The sequence below is a fragment of the Micropterus dolomieu genome, linkage group LG12 (assembly GCF_021292245.1).
Source record: "Micropterus dolomieu isolate WLL.071019.BEF.003 ecotype Adirondacks linkage group LG12, ASM2129224v1, whole genome shotgun sequence".
In the NCBI taxonomy this organism is placed as follows: Eukaryota; Metazoa; Chordata; class Actinopteri; order Centrarchiformes; family Centrarchidae; genus Micropterus; species Micropterus dolomieu.
In genome coordinates this window covers 15,506,172-15,523,358 of record NC_060161.1, presented here as the reverse complement: position 1 = coordinate 15,523,358, position 17,187 = coordinate 15,506,172, and the positions used below count along the sequence as shown (strand labels likewise).

Here is a 17,187-nt window from a genome sequence, read left to right as displayed (position 1 = left end):
ACCCGGCTGCTCTGCTGGATGGCATTAGATAATTAGGGCCCGAGCACGACCGTGCGAGGTCCCTACTGAATTTGCTAAGAAGATTTTTTTTTTTTTTTTTTTTCTGCAAAGTAAGCTCCATTTTGGGGACCTGAGCATACCCGAAAACTCAAACTTTGCACACTTGTCAGAACTGGAAAAACTTCCAGGAAGTCAGGAACAGGAAGTCGGCCATTTTGAATTTTACGTCAAATTTTGGATGATTTACACACTTCGTACTTTAACGAACTCCTAGGGATTTAGTCCGACCGACTTCAAATTTCCGCTGTGCCTTCTAAAGGCATTGAAGATGAAAAGTTGTGCTATCTGAGTTTTCGTCAATGGGCGTGTATATATTGATTTATATTCATAGCGCCAAGTGCTATGTAGTGCCACAAAAGGGATACAGGAAGTGACATATAACACCTTCATGCGGCGTCGGAACCGCGTAGCAAATTCACAGCCACACCGGCAGAGCTCCAGAATATGCAACGCGGCCGGCTTACACCCCGACGCGCTACAAGTGTGAGGGCCCGCCCAACGCTGCTTGCAGCTTTAATTTTCAAATGTACCTGTAATCTGATTAAATCTATTTTTTCTGTACTGTAACGGAATACAGTTACTTTTTTTGTATCCTGATTACATAACGCCGTGACATGTAATCCGTGACTCCCCAACCCTGTTAAAGAAAAAAAATCATACATTTACCTGATGAAGGTCTGAGAACTGAAATGTTGTGATTACTTGATTTTTCCCATATGCTCTGTAGGTCATCTCTCCTTATATTCATACAAAGAACCTTATAGTAATATAAATTGCTACGTTGAAAGTAAATACTGTGTGTAATATGCAATACTTTTGAATTACACAGACCGCAATATATAAATAAATAAGAAATAAATGTATCTGCTGCATGATGGACATAAGGTGAAAGTGAAATGACAACAGCAAGATCAATTGTTCCTGATACAGGAACTTAGTTTTGACCCTGCAGAATTCTGCACAGTAAATGAAAGAAAACAACCAACAGGAACCTCGTGCTGCATGTGACAGGTCACTTTTGACATGTTTTTCCATTCCTTCTCTCGCCTCGTACCGGTAATCGAACCTGATCTGGTGGGAGTACCCACTGTCATGACAACAGGGGGAAGTTTGTTTCAGTGGAAATGGATGATGTTGCGCACAAACCCGAGTGTCTAAAAGTTAAAAAAATGACAACAGTTCTGACGGCTTGAAGATTAGATAAACAACAGCAAGGGAAGGTGAATAGAGAGGGTAGAAACAGACAGTGTTGCATTTGGGAAACGTCTGAATGACAAGTTTTCAACTTCGGAGTGAAAAAAAAAAAAAAACAGTCACTGAAAGGGAAGGTTAAATGCAAGGTTTCTCATTTTAAAGAAGGCCCAGTAAGAATATCTATTTTACTGAGAGGAAACCCAATACTGCCACAAGCAGAGTTGGAACATATCAAATCTGTCTATCCGGCTCTACAACTACAGCTTTTAAAGTGTTGTGTGTGTTATTTAGCCATTTATGGTGATTAATCTAGTTTGGACTACAAATCAAAAACATTTTATTCAAGCCAGCCATTTAGTATGTTGTAGGACCTACAAAGAGAGATGGCCCACAGAACATATGGGAACAGCGCACACACCCAACTGTGGTGTCAAACACAAAACTAACATACTCAAAAACTGCTGAAGCTGCCGATAGTCCTAATCAAAATATTTTAAGGGTTTTTGGTGGTCCTGCCAGAGTTTTAACTATAGCATTGAATGATACACACCCTGGACTAGAAGGGAGGGCAGGAGGTCTGTCCATTTTTAGGGTCAATACTAAATCAGCACAATGAATGGAGCTCCTAATTCTTTGATAATACAGCAGCAGAGACAAAGTGCTCCCCACGTCCCTCACAATATCAAAATCAATTAACACCAGCTTGAAACCATTTGCTGCACCGAAATGAACCAGTAATTAAACATGGTCACTTAAATCTGTGTATGCGCTTCTCACAATGAGAGAATCAAGAAAAAAATATTGAAAGAAACAAAATGAGAGGGAGAGAGAGATGTAGAAGGAAAAGATTTACAATGAATGATGTGTTTTACTGGGATTATAATTATAACCACTGACGGTTGAAAGAGGAGTATGAGTGATGTAGACAATGAGCCTTGTGAAAGTGGTGAAAGGCAACAGGTGGCTGAAGGGAAAGCAGATTCACTTTCATGTTGTCATGCAAATTTTTAATTCCATCAATGCACAAAAGTGCTCTTTAAAAAAAGTTTTATTTAAACTATAACAAAATATTGAAGAGGGGATAATAGAGTGGTGAGTCACCTGTCCCTGCAGCAGGTGAAAAATGTTTTCTCTCAACACAGAACTTCACAAAATACACATGTATTTAAAAAAGTGGATTTTAAAAGCACCTTGGAAAATAATAGAGATTTTAAAATGCTCTTGTTTTTCCAAGTTATTTTAGGTCAGACATGAACTTTGCCACAAAGCTGAAACACTATGTAAGTGAACCACCAGCAGTTGGCTCTAGGCATGCGTCACTTCGACATTAGCACTGAAGGAAATTGTCCTCGTTAGAAAGGACAACTTCAATGAACAACAGGCTTTCAAAGGTGGGAAATCAATTTCAGGAGGACTTATTGCCTATCAACTCATCTAAACTATTAAAAAGCAGGGCCCAATGACTTCCACAGCATGGAAAACACAGATGGAACAGGGCATGTTCACAATAAAACTGGACTGTAAAACGCAGAATATCATGGAATCTGCCCAAATGTGGATGCAAATGGTGAAAATCTGGGTTTTCCCTAGCATAATAAATATTTGTTTCCAACTGGACAGAAAAAATATGCTGCTATGTTTTGGTGTCATTTAAAGGGTGCTGCTTCTCTCCTCTGCTCTCTGTTTGGGTATTTCAGCGAGGGCGGGGCTCAGCGGCCGCCGTCATATAAAAGAGTCAGCGTGCTAGCAAGAGCTCATCAATTCAACAAACTCTCAAAAGTTGACCACATCGGCAGATGTAAGACGGGAGCTCGTTAAAGACTTCGTGGCTGTATGGGCGGAGTCAAATGTTCTGAAAAAAATAAAGCTACGTCTGGGTCAACCTTTGTAAAGGAGGAGGAGAGTTGCGGCATTCAGACCAAACGCAACTTTTCTCCATGCAACGCTTTCCTCGCGTGAGTACATTGGCTGCAAGTGTTCACACACAAGGTGAGAAAGCGATTTTAACGCGATAACGTGAATAAACACAACTTGCCATTACTATAGCTGTATGAACCCAAAGTAAACATTTTGTTGTGATTAAATAGCAATAAATGGATCAAACTGATGCCGAAATAACTACAACATGATACAGATTTGTTAAACATGAATTCGTGCTTTGTCAGGTCTGTCAGCAAGTCAGCAGGACAACAACTTCTAAAATGTTTGTTTTCTAAATGGAGTTTGGATCGATCAGGGCTATGCTAACTTGGTCACAGTAAAGTACAATGGTAGCTGGAATAAAGTTACAGACAAATGTATTCTGAACTCACCAGGTAGTTCAACCTCCTCGCTTTCTTTTCTCCAAGTAATGTCCAGTTTTTAAATAAATATGAAGTCGTAGTCCGACAGAGCTAACGACGCTAACAACAACACTGGAACCGGATGTGCATGGAAGCTAGCTGCTGAGAGGCTGCAGTGAAGATAAATCAATGTTGAAATCCCAAAAACTAAAGTAAAAAGCTAATTTAATAAAAGCAGTTAAGTCCGAGCTCCTCCTGCGAGTAAACGGCGTAGTTGTCAGAGCAGAATCCGACCGACTACGTTGTTTTATTTGTCCAAAGGTTGCAGCGCTGCTCCCTGCTCCTCTCCCCAAAGTTTAGAAGCTCTCAGCCGGCCAACAGATTGTCAATCCACTGCTCTGCCTGGCCCTCTCCACACATCGCTCTGAAGCCGTCGTTGACGTACGGACAATCTCAACACTGGCTGTCGCATGATGCGTTGCCGGCCCCGCCCCCTTCGCGCCGCCCGACAGTAAATCGCGGCTCTACACGTCGTTGCATTGACTTTGTATGTAAACTCATTGCCTCAAACGCTCACTTCGCTTTTGGTCTATAAGCACCATTATGAGAGTAGCCTCCATCAGATCCAATTATTACCGTGTTGTGTTCAGCTAAATTAACCTATTTAATAGGGGACAATTCACAGTCAAGCGGGAACCTCAGGGTCTGAAAAGTGAAGCCAATGCAGAAGTGCCTTAAACCAGTGGTTGCAAAAAAAAGTCCGGTTAAATTAGAAATAATAGCAAAATGACCCTAAAATGGTCATTTTGTGAATTATGCAGGGTTTGCTTAAGGGCGGGACAACCTTGTGATTGATAAGGTGCTGGCGACCTGTCAGGTTTAGAGGCGACGCATATCTACTACTCTGTATAAATTTTTACCAGCGCCGTTGAAAAAGCTTATTAGGAGCTGGCAGTTTATTCTTTCCGGCAAGTACATTTTGTTTTAAGCCTGTTTTTTCCTAGCCAAAATAAGCATCCTGGTTAAAATCGGTTACGTGAATTATAGATGCACCTTGCTAACCAAGCTAGCTAGTGCCACCATCTCGTCCATATATTGTTACGCAAAAAAAATTAATATGGGGACGGCCAAAATATAAGTTTACTCGGAAAGCTTAAGGAGGTTTGCGCTACTGGCCTTGAAATGCATTGTTTTGCTGGAGTGACATTTCCCGATTCTTTACAACAGATATGGCAAATGCAAAGTTAGCATGACAATTTTTCTTTTTCAGCCAACTTCATTTAATCACCTCAGCTAACACCAAAGGCAATGAACCAACCCAGGAACATCAAATAATCAAGGTGAATAAAGTCCAATTTAGTAAAAATATAGAATGTCATTACTTAACAAAACGTATCTATACCATACTAAGGATCACTCACATCACCATTTCATGTTTCAACCTCAGGCCTCATCTCCTTATATTACTGTCGCCCCCACATCCTGCAGCACAGAGGCAGTTCTCCCCATGCACACCACCACCTGTTTCTCAAAAACATACAGAACAAACAATGTCACAGCCTTCCTCTCTGACCTGTCTCACCTCCTATTTGACTGATTGATACAGCTGCTGTCTGATCACAGGTACACTGTCCTACTGTGTAATAAAAATGGGTTTTCCGTACGGCATCGCCACTCTAAAAGCACGTTAGACTCATAACTGCACTGCTTATCTCAAAACAAAACTGTATACAACACATCTTGCTATGCCTGCATTCCCTCTGTCAACATACATTTGTGTGTTGTAGTGTCTGAGTTTCATGCTCTGGGTCAAATAAAGTTCAAATCTAAATGTTTACTATTTATATTCTTCAACACTGTCCTTTCTACACAATCTAGTTTTAAGAAGCCACATGATTCTCCAAGTCTGCGTGTCATTACCCAATGTATAAGTCTGAAATAGGTAGATTTTGCTACAGCCTTTTAAAGTTTTGAATGTCATAAAAAGAAACTTTTCGTTACGTGATGGCAGATTGAGTGACAGGCTCTTCCAACACCTCCTTCAAAGCAACATTTCTCTTTGATCTGGCTTTGGATTCTGGCATCTGTCGCAAAGGTTAGCGTCAGTAGTTTCAACACTCTTTGGAATTCACTCTTCAATCAATCTGGTCTTGAACAATCGCTTTAGTTTTGCTCAAAGTGGTTTTTGGATAAAAACAAACCTGCTGTCTCCTGTTCTGAGAGAAACCTTCAATCAGCACGGCAGACATCTTGAAATCTTTCTGCTGACTGGTTATTCATGTATGTTAAAACCAATTTCTAGCCTGCCGATTCTGCTAATGTATGTTTGGAGTTCACAGGAAACTGTTTTCTTCTAAGACGTCACAATTCCCCAGGAACGTTTCAGTTTCAGATTTTGAGGCTTTGCAGTCATAAGTGACAGCCAATTACTGCATCCTCTCACAGAGAGATCGTTACATTCCTGTGCCCCACTAATTTGTTTGCATGCAAAGCAATTCAACTCATTTGTTTTATCCCTTCGTTGGACTGCATGTTCAGCTGCCTCCCTGTTGGAGCATAAAACAAACGGTACAAGCTTTAGAAATCTGTAACGGTTATATTTTGATTCGGTGCATTTCACTCAACCGCTCTCAAACATCATACAACAAAATTAATCTGTTATTTCTGTGAGGGAAGGCCAGTCTGATGGCCAGAGGGATCAGAAATGCCTTTTATTGTTCCCATGATAAAGAGTTAATCTGTCCACCCTACTGGGCGATCAGCACTTCACTGTGACTGCACCAAACTGCATGACACCTCAGCCATCTGCAGTGGCGGACAAATCATTTCCTGCTGATAATGTCTGTCCTTTATGGACCTGTTATTACATCAGAATTAATTGGGGAGTGGCATGGGTTATTAAATATATGATTATTAATGTTAAATGTATCATCACAGCGTTAGTGAGAATTACTGAATGATAAACCTGGTATCACACCAGTTCTCTGAACTGATACTCTATCCGAGTATCTTTGTACATTTTTGGCTTGTTTTATTACAAATGTGACATGAAAGTGCAAGGATTCTGCAATAAACCTTTTGAACTCAGTCAGTCTTTGTCAAGCAAAAAGAAAAACAATGGCTAATGTTAGGATGGCATCAGTGCATTTCCAGAAAACAGGACGATCAGAAAGATCAAGATATGTGCTGCAAAGTTCAAGATATCTGGGCTATTAGTCTTCAATATACTAGGCCAACCACTAAAACACTTGACCCCGCACTTCCCATAATGCAACAGCTTTTGATTAGACCCTTCCTGTCTAGTAGCCGCATACCTGTTTAAGTCTAGGGCATGCGGTTTCTGTTAAAAACGAGTTCCCCTTTAAAGGATTACCTAAATATGATCCTCTAAATGGTCTGTAGTATGAAGTTGTGTACCTCAAACTCCTCTGCGATTTTGGGTCCATCCAGGAACAACCTGGTGCTGAGACAGTCCACCGGACCGAAGTTAGCTGGAGAAAGAGGAACAGAGGTGACTGTTTCAATATCCACTGCATGGTTTTGTAATTATGATGTTAATCTTTGATGATGACAATCAAAATCTACAATGTATGTGTTAATGATTTCTTTGGCTCTGTTGTCTGTACTGTATATGGAAGTGCATGCAAGTATCCCACAGCTTAACACAACTAATTTAAGACCTGGAGAAATCAGGGGATGCCAGTTTAAAAAGGGACTAGTTTAATCAATGTTTGATATCAGACCTGGAATTGGAGAAAACTGAGGATTAAGATTGGGTTCATGGGTGTGTTCAGTCTTAAGCTGGTGTAGAGAAGGAACAACTGTACACTAAAGCTCCTCACAAAAATAAATAAAAAAGCGCTAGCAGTGTAATGCGAACATTTCCTCACTCCACTGTAGCTGCTTTTAACAACTTAAAAGTCAAGTCTGGAAACCGGACTCTTCTACTGTAAAAGGCATCCTATTAAACATCTCTGCTGCTACATGTTGCTGCTGCCTTCATGTACTTCAAACATATACCTGCTAAAAAATGCCTTTTCTGGTTATACTGTTGTCTTTCACTACAAACAGTCCTTGCTGCTCTGGTTTCCTAATCGTACGTGTTCAACATCTGAATGACAAGTGTCCCTTGGGGGTTCAACTACACCCTTCCCCTGAATCTGAAACATGTGATTTTTTTCCAATATGTAAGACTCCCAAACTGCCAAATAAAACAATTAAAAACATTTTTATCCGATGGTTTAACTTTATAATGAGTGTTCCTGACTTTCAGTTGGCTGCCAATTTCAAGCCCCAGTAATAATAAAAATGAGAGTGAGAGAGCGTGTGTGAGAACCAGACCAAATGCCATAAACCCAGACTTGTTCAACAGATCCAATTTGATGCAAATGCACATTTCAATAATTAAAAACTGAAATAAAACAATTTATTGATTCCTATTCATAATCCGTTGTAAGTATCCAAATACAAAGATCAATTATGACGTCTGCCAACTTACCAGTAAATTCCTTGAACTCCTGGAACACCTTGGGGTACATGGCTGCTGACATCACATCTTCAGGGGTGATTTCATCACTGTGAGCAGCTCGGAGCCCCTCCTCCAGGGCCTTGAAGTCCAAAGCTGGTAAAGAGGCGCCGGGACGACCCTCAATACGGACAAGGGACTTAAGCACCTGGGATAAGAGGGTAACAAGAGAAAAGGAGGATGTGAAGAAGGTAGAGGGGAAACAACAGAGGATAAAAGGAGGTGAAGGTGCACAACAGAAGCAACAAAGGAGAAACAAAAGAGAATACTTGAAGTTTTTATTCAAAGTCATGCATACATAAGCTTTCTGAATGTTTTCCCACTCATAATATCCCCACGGGGCTCTGAAGCATGTGGGATGTATAAAGTGCTAGCAAAACCTTTACATTGTACTTCACAAATATACGTCTGGATAAAAGCTACACCCTGACAAAACACTAAAGTGACAAGAGACTTTGGGTGAGAGGAGGAGGAAGATAGAGATGCATGGGGAGCTGTTTTGAGGTAGAAAGCGAGGGAGAGAGAATATAAAACTTGCGCAAGTAATTTTTTATTTGCATAAAAGTGGCACCACTGTTGTGTTAATATCTGCAGTGATATGCACTTTTAGTTCCCTCCATCTCTCAATTCATATTTTTCTCTTTTAAGTCAAGTACCATCAGCCTATCACAGATGACTGCAGTGTTGCTGCTTATGTGACATGTCATCCTTGTTTCTTCCGAGAAATAGTAGAGGAAAGAGACAGACAAGAAAGAGGATAACTGTGTAAAGTGGAGCTGCTATAAGACTAATGATATGACATTTTATCTGCCCACACAGTAGTTGATATCAGACCACTTGTAGAGCCAATCGATCCGAGGCTACTAATAATGTCTGGTGGAGAGATTATCTCAAGACACAGGCATTTTACCTAAAGGCTGACGTTTTGTTTTTCTTTTCACAGATTTCTTCAGCTCCTGATGACACAGTCTACACGGGCTCAGAGGAAGGGAGGGACAGTTGCAATAATCTCCATAAAATTAGCCTATTAAGCCTGCTTCAGTGCTTCAGCAAATGTTTCTTGGAAATATATATAAAAAGCTAATTGCAAAGCTTTTTGGGCTACCTACCTCTATGCTTATCTTAGTTTCATTCAGGTTAAAAAGATCATTGCTTAAGCTAACATGCCAACTACTGTATTGGTAATATTCAGGCATGTTTTCACTCATTTATACTTAAGCATCAAATAGCACATTCAACTGACCATATTTCTCCTGTGAGCATACCTGCTGTGCATATATCCACGTTATGTTTGCAAATGTATGCACACACTTGGTATTCTAGTCAGTGAGCGTTTCATATCTTCACTAGTCTTTGCGTCTATGTAACATATCGGCACGGTTATGAGTGCGTGTGTGTGCCTTGTGGAAATCTCCAGACAAAGGCCCCAGTGCAATGCTATTAGTCACAGAGCTAACGTTATAAAGATAGCTGACTCATTTGTGTGTATGAGAGAGAGAGAGAGAGAGACACTTCAAAGATGGCAGGCTTGTTGGAGTCCCTGCTCATTAACATGGCGTCCTCTGAGGATGTCTTACACCTAAACTGCTTGATTGTTTAAGTGTGAGACATGGACAGATATTGACTGTGTGTGTGTGTGTGTGAGACAGTGTGAGTGAGTGAGTGAGTGAGTGAGTGAGTGAGAGCAGGAGTGAGTTTCTGCATTAACAAATGAATGAAAGACAAACTCTTCCTTCAAGGTTATTTGCTCTTTCTCATTTATCTTTAAATCACTCAACACACTCCCACTCTGTTTTTCATTGTCATTCATTTTTTCCTCTTTCCTTCTTTTCGAGTGCGGTACTCTGAGGGATGTGCTGTATTTTTTAACGACCATCTTATTTCTTGAATTCACTTTCTTCCTAATGGCCCCCTTATTCTCTCCTTGTCCATCCTCCCACCATCTGCTTCTTTCTCTCCTTTGCTTTACTGTCTTTCTTGTTTTCCTCTCCCTTGTCCATTCTCTCTGTCCACCCACGCTGCAAATGAACTGTGCGTGACAGAACATAGATGACAAAATGCCTCAATTACCACTTTGTGTCTTGAAAAGTTTTCCCCATGCATGCAAAACAGCTTGTGAAATGAATGCATGTGAGAGTGTATGATATAATGCTGGAATGGCTGCTTGCTAACTAATTAATGTCATCAAAGCTCCATTAAAGAAACATGACTTCTTCCATGCTGCTAGCATATAAAATAACCTTTAGCTGCAGCACACAGGGATGCAGATATCTCAATCCTGCTTGCAGCAATGTAACCCATTACATTGTCTATGCTTGCATACAAGAAAATGTACAGCTGCTAACTAATAAGCTAATGACACTAGAACTTGCAACAAACTTTATTTTAGGAAATAATTAAAGTAATGTTCTACTTTCCTCCCTTTAAAACAACTTTTACTTCATTTAACTTATATAACTTTGACACCAATTATTTTTATTTTATATTTTGAAAGTACTTGTTAGTCACACACTGGATATCTTTATCAGATTTATCTCAGACTTGCAGCTTGCAAGTCTGAGATAAATCAGGTAAAAACAGGCACACACACACACACACACAGACATACACACACACTAAGCATGCAAATGAAAACATTGTTTTAAAAAAAAAAAAGAAAACTTATTTGTACCAAAGCTGAACACATGAATTTAACAGATTCAGAGAGATGGAGAAAACAAGTTCTTCAGTGAGCTGTGTGTGGAAAAGCCTCCCGGTGTTTGTGAATTAAATATCAAGGGTGGATTGTCTCTCTCTACGTAGAGTCGTTATCTGCAGGGGGAGATTTAGAGGAATACTCTTGACTGTTCTGGCTGAGATGAGAAGTTGGCAGCAGTTCTACAAGTGTTGTTGAAGCTGTACTTAGAACACTACAATTCAGGCTACACTGATGAAAGCTGACTGGATCGTAAGAAAATGCAACAACAAATATTCTCCTCTACAATATACAAAAGGTAGCAGAGGGGAAAAGTTCAGTGGCCAACAATGTGACCTTTTGCATGTATGTATGCTAGAGAATCATGGTGGCCTCGCTCAGCATAAAGTTTTCCAGCGCAGACTGAAAATAAAATAAAGGAAAGAGGAAACCTTAAGACTTGAATGAATACAGAAGCTGTCCACCATCTTATTTGTTTCATAGGAGTGACACATTTTGAGAAACATGACAGGATGAGAGACACTAATAGAGAGGTAGCGGACACAGGGTTGCATTGTATGCGTCAACGGGAGGACTTGCGCCTGGGAATCAAATATTTGATCATATAATCTCCCAACTGTACACCAGTGTAAGGAGACAGGGAGAAAAGACAACTTGATGATAAGGGTGACAGGATATAAGGAGTTAGTTTCACTGAGAGGGGAAACAAAGAGGAGGAAAGATAACAGAGAAACAGTAACTGGAGAGACAGAAGACAAACTAACAATCAAGTGATGAAATGAGCAAAAAGCTGAAACTAAAGATGACCTTGACAGTGCAGGAAAATCATTCCTAATAAGTTAAATTCAATGCCATTAATCAATAAAGGGGCAGAAAATAGATAATTATATTTATATTTTATCTCCTAGCTTCTGCGCAAGTATTTCAAGGTCTGCAAATACGTGTACAAATGTTCAGTAGCTGCATGAGTGGATACGCACACACAGACTGTTCAATTCTCAGCCACACAAATGGGGACATAATGAGTTTCCTGTGGAAAAGTACAGACAGGGTCTCACACCAAATATTTCACATTTTAGGAGTCAGCTCATTGATAATACATTATGAAACACCTGTGGATACAAGTGGGGGGTGGGGGGGGCATACACTCATTTCACTTCCTTAAACACACAAAAAGCAGGAGAAAGTGACAAAAACAGAAGTGTTTTCATGCAACTCTCCCAAGGAGACCTAGAGCTGTTGAGCCCTCTCCTTTGCTGTTTGAAGTCATGAAGACAGGAGACAAGAGAAGTAGACAGAGGTAAAGACACAGAAAGGAGATGAGAGGACAGAGCAATATCACGGTTTTCTTCCCCGTGTGAAATTGTCAGATGTAACCAAGCATGTGACAAAATGTGTGTGTGCGTATGCACTTGCAAGTGTGCCGTTTAAATGGGCTCTCCCGCATGTTTGTGGTAGGTGGTTATATTTAAAGTACAAGTGAAGGAAGAAGTGAAGACGACAAAGTAAAAAAGAAAAAAAAAGTTATGTTTTGTAAGATGGTTTTGTTTGACAGTTGTGTGTGACTAGATTTATTCATATTCAAGAAACCCTGAACGGAAATTATCCAAAGTCAGTTATCAGATGGGGGAAATTAATATACAGGTTTATTTTAAAAGTTATGTGGGATTATCTACTGTACCTTAGATCTGAACGGCTCTGGGAATCCTCCATGTGGTATCCCAATGTATCCCTGCAAGAACTCTACCACAGACAGGGGGAAGGACAACTCATCGGCCCTTTCCTCCACCTCTGCCCTGGTCAGGTTGTTCTGCACCATGAACTGGGCCAAGTCACCCACGATCTTAGAGGAGGGAGTCACCTGAGACAGAGAAAGAGAAATTTATGCGTTACTGTTCATGTTAAATCCCTTCTTTTGTTTAGGAAAAGAAAAGTGGAGGACAAGGAGAATATCAGCTCAGTTTAGCCCTTAGTGAGGTTTTTCAATTTCACCACAGACTGAGCACAAGATATTAAGAGTACAGCTTCTGCACACAGATGATATCTCAGTTTGCTTAGGACAAGGAGAGGTGCTATTATTTCTCTCTGGTACATGACCACTGGCCTTTTAATCGGACAAACATCAGAAAATCTCACACAGAATCTATTCAGGATAATATTACAGTTTTCCATGGTGTAATCTTGGTTTTAAGTTTTATAGAGTTTATGAAGTTGCAGCGGCTGCACCATTCGCTGCAAAGTCCTGTTCGCTGTGTGGCTTCCACAATGATTTTCACCAAAAGACAAAATGGTGACAGAGTCTTTGTTTTTATAAAGACACTGTCTGTGAAGATTAAATAGTGAGTGACCCAGAGAGAAGAGCCGAATGAGAAATGAAACAATGTTTTCATCTATACAGTCTCTTTAATCATTTGATTTAGCCAACTACACAAGACAAACCTGAGAATGAAGAGGGAAGAAAAAAAGAGTGAGGAAACATTCATTAAAATCACATGTATTCATTCTTTCATTATTTATAATGGCATATGATTATGATAATAGCGACCCCTGTTAGCATAACGGTGATAAATGGAGTCTTTTGACTGGGAACAGGACACTGTATGCATTGCTTTGCTATCGTAATAAACGGAGACACAGATTTAAGGCTTCCTGTTAACTTCTATTTGGTATTTGGACCATTAAAGAGATGGGGTCAATTACTGTAATCTGACCCAACAATAAAAAAGCTTAAAAACCACCATTTGGGTAACTTTTTGTCTCTCACACAGACATTCCTGTTTGTACTCAATTCTGCAGCTTTTATTATAAAATGAGAGAGAAGCTCAAAGGGGGAATAGGAACCAAACTCAAAATATAAACTACTAGTAGTTTTGGAGCCACCAGCAGAGAGCCAGTGTGACGTTTGAGCCCAACCCACAGTTTGAATTTGTATTGACAGCTGAAGGACTAGAGAGAACAAGGAGTGGGCCCACACTCTTCAAGATGCCTTTTTTCATGTCAAATAGTGCTATCAGACGGTGGAAGAGAAAAAAAATAAAAGACTAGATCAAATTGACAATCCCTAAAGAATTCTAACACACAGAGCTTGACACCTATTTCTAAGAGATGTGATGCCAAATTATCCAGAGAGCGACATGAAGCGCTCACACACGGCTCGGGGACTACCACAACTCCCCTGGGGTTTTCGCGCTTGTGAGGCTAGCTGAGCTCACTTTATTCTCTGAACAAGCACAGTCCAACTTGTGTGTGTAAGCACCTTTGGTCTCTAGACCATCTTCAGTGTTAATGGGACAGAATGCTCCGCTTTAAGATAAACTGTTAAAATGATAAAGCATTTTCTATATATAGTTTATATTACTGTTTTTGTGTATTAACAGTGGAGCATGCTGCACCTGCTCTGACCCTGAGAGTTCTGCTGCAAATTAGTATTGTACATACAGGTGCTGGTCATATAATTAGAATATCATCAAAAAGTTGATTTATTTCAGTTATTCCATTCAAAAAGTGAAACTTGTATAATGTATACATTCATTCCACACAGACTGATATATTTCAAGTGTTCATTGCTTTTAATTATCATAACTGACAACTAATGAAAACCCCAAATTCAGTATCTCCGAAAATTAGAATTTTACTTAAGACCAATACAAAAAAAGGATTTTTAGAAATGTTGGCCAACTGAAAAGTATGAACATGAAAAGTATGAGCATGTACAGCACTCAATACTTAGGTTGGGGCTCCTTTTGCCTGAATTACTGCAGCAATGCGGCGTGGCATGGAGTCGATCAGTCTGTGGCACTGAAATATATCAGTCTGTGTGGAATGAATGTATACATTATACAAGTTTCACTTTTTGAATGGAATTACTGAAATGAATCAACTTTTTGATGATATTCTAATTATATGACCAGCACCTGTAAATTAAAAAAAAAAGTTTTGATCCTATGAAATACTACAGGGCTACTTCCTGTTGGCATCAGCGTCTACTGCACATGATCGCGCAGCATAACCCTGGTTTAAAGTCTTCTGGCTCAGCGTGTTCGTCTGACTCGGATCAGCCCACGTACAAGGATCACCTGCCAAACACCAACGTAGCATCACTGATGGCCTAAGTTTTTTTTTAGATTCGCAGAGAGTTTAAAATCGAATCAAAACTGTTACATCTCATGTGCAACAGGGTGACGCAGGGTTTTGACGTCATTTGTGGCCTGGATGGAACCCTCCACGCAAACTTTGGTCAGCTTCACTGTTCAATCTCTGGCTTACCTCATTGACTATTATTGGTCAAGCTCTTGTTCACTCACTTGTTCCTATCCATGATGCAACTCAATATTGTCTTGTTAGACACTCCCTGCCTGGCAAATACCCACGTCTTTCCGAACTCCACGGTCCAATTTTCTAACACAGGCCTTCTGTCATAAATCTGTAGTCAGTTAATTTTACTTTCTACCACCAGAATATTCCACTCAGTATCAATACTGATTTCCAGGGAGTCCATGCTACATGTTTGTACTGTAATGTTTAACTCTATTGAAGTAAGCTTTTATTCAAGTTTGAAGAACAAAAGCTGTAAAATGATCTTGTTTAAAACAAAATTTGGGCCCTAAATCACGTTACATCTCGTTTATTGAGCAGCCAAGGATCTTACGGTGCACAGTGAAAAACCGGTACTATTCTTCTGGCTATTGAAGTTGGCAGATTCAAAGACATTATGTGATTTTGAAGAGTGGAAAGTGGAGATTTTCTTTAGAGAGATTTGAGTACATTGTACAACTCATTTCACATGACATGCCATGCAATAAGAGTTGTGGAGAACTCCATGACTACTAATTTAACTGTGACATGTGAAATTGATATTTCCCCTGATTTTGATGATTTTAAACCCAGACATTTCATGAGAAACATAATCACACATGAGGAGATATCAGTCAGAGTTGTCAAGTAGGGAGGGGGCCCAAGTCCCAATGTGCAACTCCATTTGAATGTTCAAGTCAAACATCAGGGCCTTATATTCTAGTTGTTAAGGCACTAGTTATTTAAAAACTGTGTCACTGCAATTAATCTCCCACTGACAAGCTACATCTTTTAAAAACAGCCCAGGATGCCTCTTACAAGTCTGCAACCACTTGGATAATTTTCAACAGAGCCTTGCAAGCAAATCAGTGCTTTCCCAGCGAGACAAGAAAGAAGACACTTCCCTTTAGTACTTCCCCGCCGCAACACCTAAAGCTCAGTTTGATTGGGTTTGTAATAATGATACATTGCTTTAACAGAGTGACTGTTTACAGAAAAGCTTGAAAGATTTGAATAGGCTGTTGAAATCCCTGGTGAGGCCATTAATGTGTTGTGGCTGTGGAACAAAAGTGCACTGCTGAGTTACTAGATATCTAAAATACAAGAAAGCGGCATGACTGTGCATTCCTCGTCTGACTTCAGCGTGTCTCCCTTTCTCCATTGTTTCCTCTGTCTCCAGTCCATTTTTCACAATTTTTCACTGCAGAGTTAAGAATTGTTACTCTTCTCTTTATTACCTGCCTTCATTAATCATCCCTCTCTAACTCACTTAACTACAATCTTCTGTCACACTGAAAGCCAAGATGTTGAGTCTTTACTCTTTCCTCATGAATCACCATTCAGCCCATCCCTCTTTTCCTCCATCCCCATGCCAAGTATTTAGTTTTTTCCCTTGATCCGCAGGAACATCAAGAGCGTTACTCTCATTATCAATCTCTGTTGATGAATCACCCACCTCCAACTCTCCATGGGTGCATCACAGACAGGAAAAGGAAATCGCATTTCTAACAGTGTGTGTAGCTATATATGATGTGAGCTTTTTTCTATACTTTTAGATGAGGAGCGAGGTAAATCACATCATGGTGGTGCATGGTTTGAAAAATCTGATGTCCTCCGTTCCTGTGTGAAGCGGAGCTACCCTCAAACTGCTGATCCCCCTCAGTTGAACTCATTATGTCAGCAGTTCACACCTCTGTCTTTTATATACAGAACACACTGTAAATGATGTAATTACATTTTGAAGGGGAAGTTTAGCTTTTGAAATGTTCCATACAGCTGCCTTTTCTCTCTACAACTGTAAAGCTTGTAATCTTTGGAGCTGCACACACAAAAAAAACAAACAACTTAATTTGCTGTGTTTTATCAATTGGACTGATGCAAGTAATCTGAACAAAACCCAATCCGCTAGAAAACGCGAAGTGTTATTCTATGTCAAGGTAGCAAATGTAACCCACATTTTAGAACTTTTTGCAGACAAATAGTCCACAGCTACTCTGGCAGCTTTGCTTTTACTCAATACTGTAAAGAAAACCAAAGCTAAGGTCCAGAATTAGTTTTTGATCTTTAGCAGTCATGATGAAGTGAACGTAATAACTGGCCAGAGGTCTTCTGCAACCTGTATCACAAGGGATTTGTGA

General features: G+C 40.0%; 1 protein-coding gene across 4 annotated transcripts in view; it reads right to left on the bottom strand.

Moving 5' to 3' along the window:
• The window catches only part of pcxb (pyruvate carboxylase b), a 326,653-nt gene that overhangs the window by 11,502 nt on the left and 297,964 nt on the right, over positions 1 to 17,187 (bottom strand). For all 4 annotated transcript variants that reach the window (XM_046063778.1, XM_046063780.1, XM_046063779.1 and 1 more), the window contains exons 22-24: positions 12,438 to 12,617; positions 8,035 to 8,209; positions 6,954 to 7,027 (exon numbers count right to left, since the gene is read on the bottom strand). In XM_046063778.1, the coding sequence (XP_045919734.1) occupies positions 6,954 to 7,027; positions 8,035 to 8,209; positions 12,438 to 12,617 (429 nt within the window). The remainder of the gene's footprint in view (positions 1 to 6,953; positions 7,028 to 8,034; positions 8,210 to 12,437; positions 12,618 to 17,187) is intronic.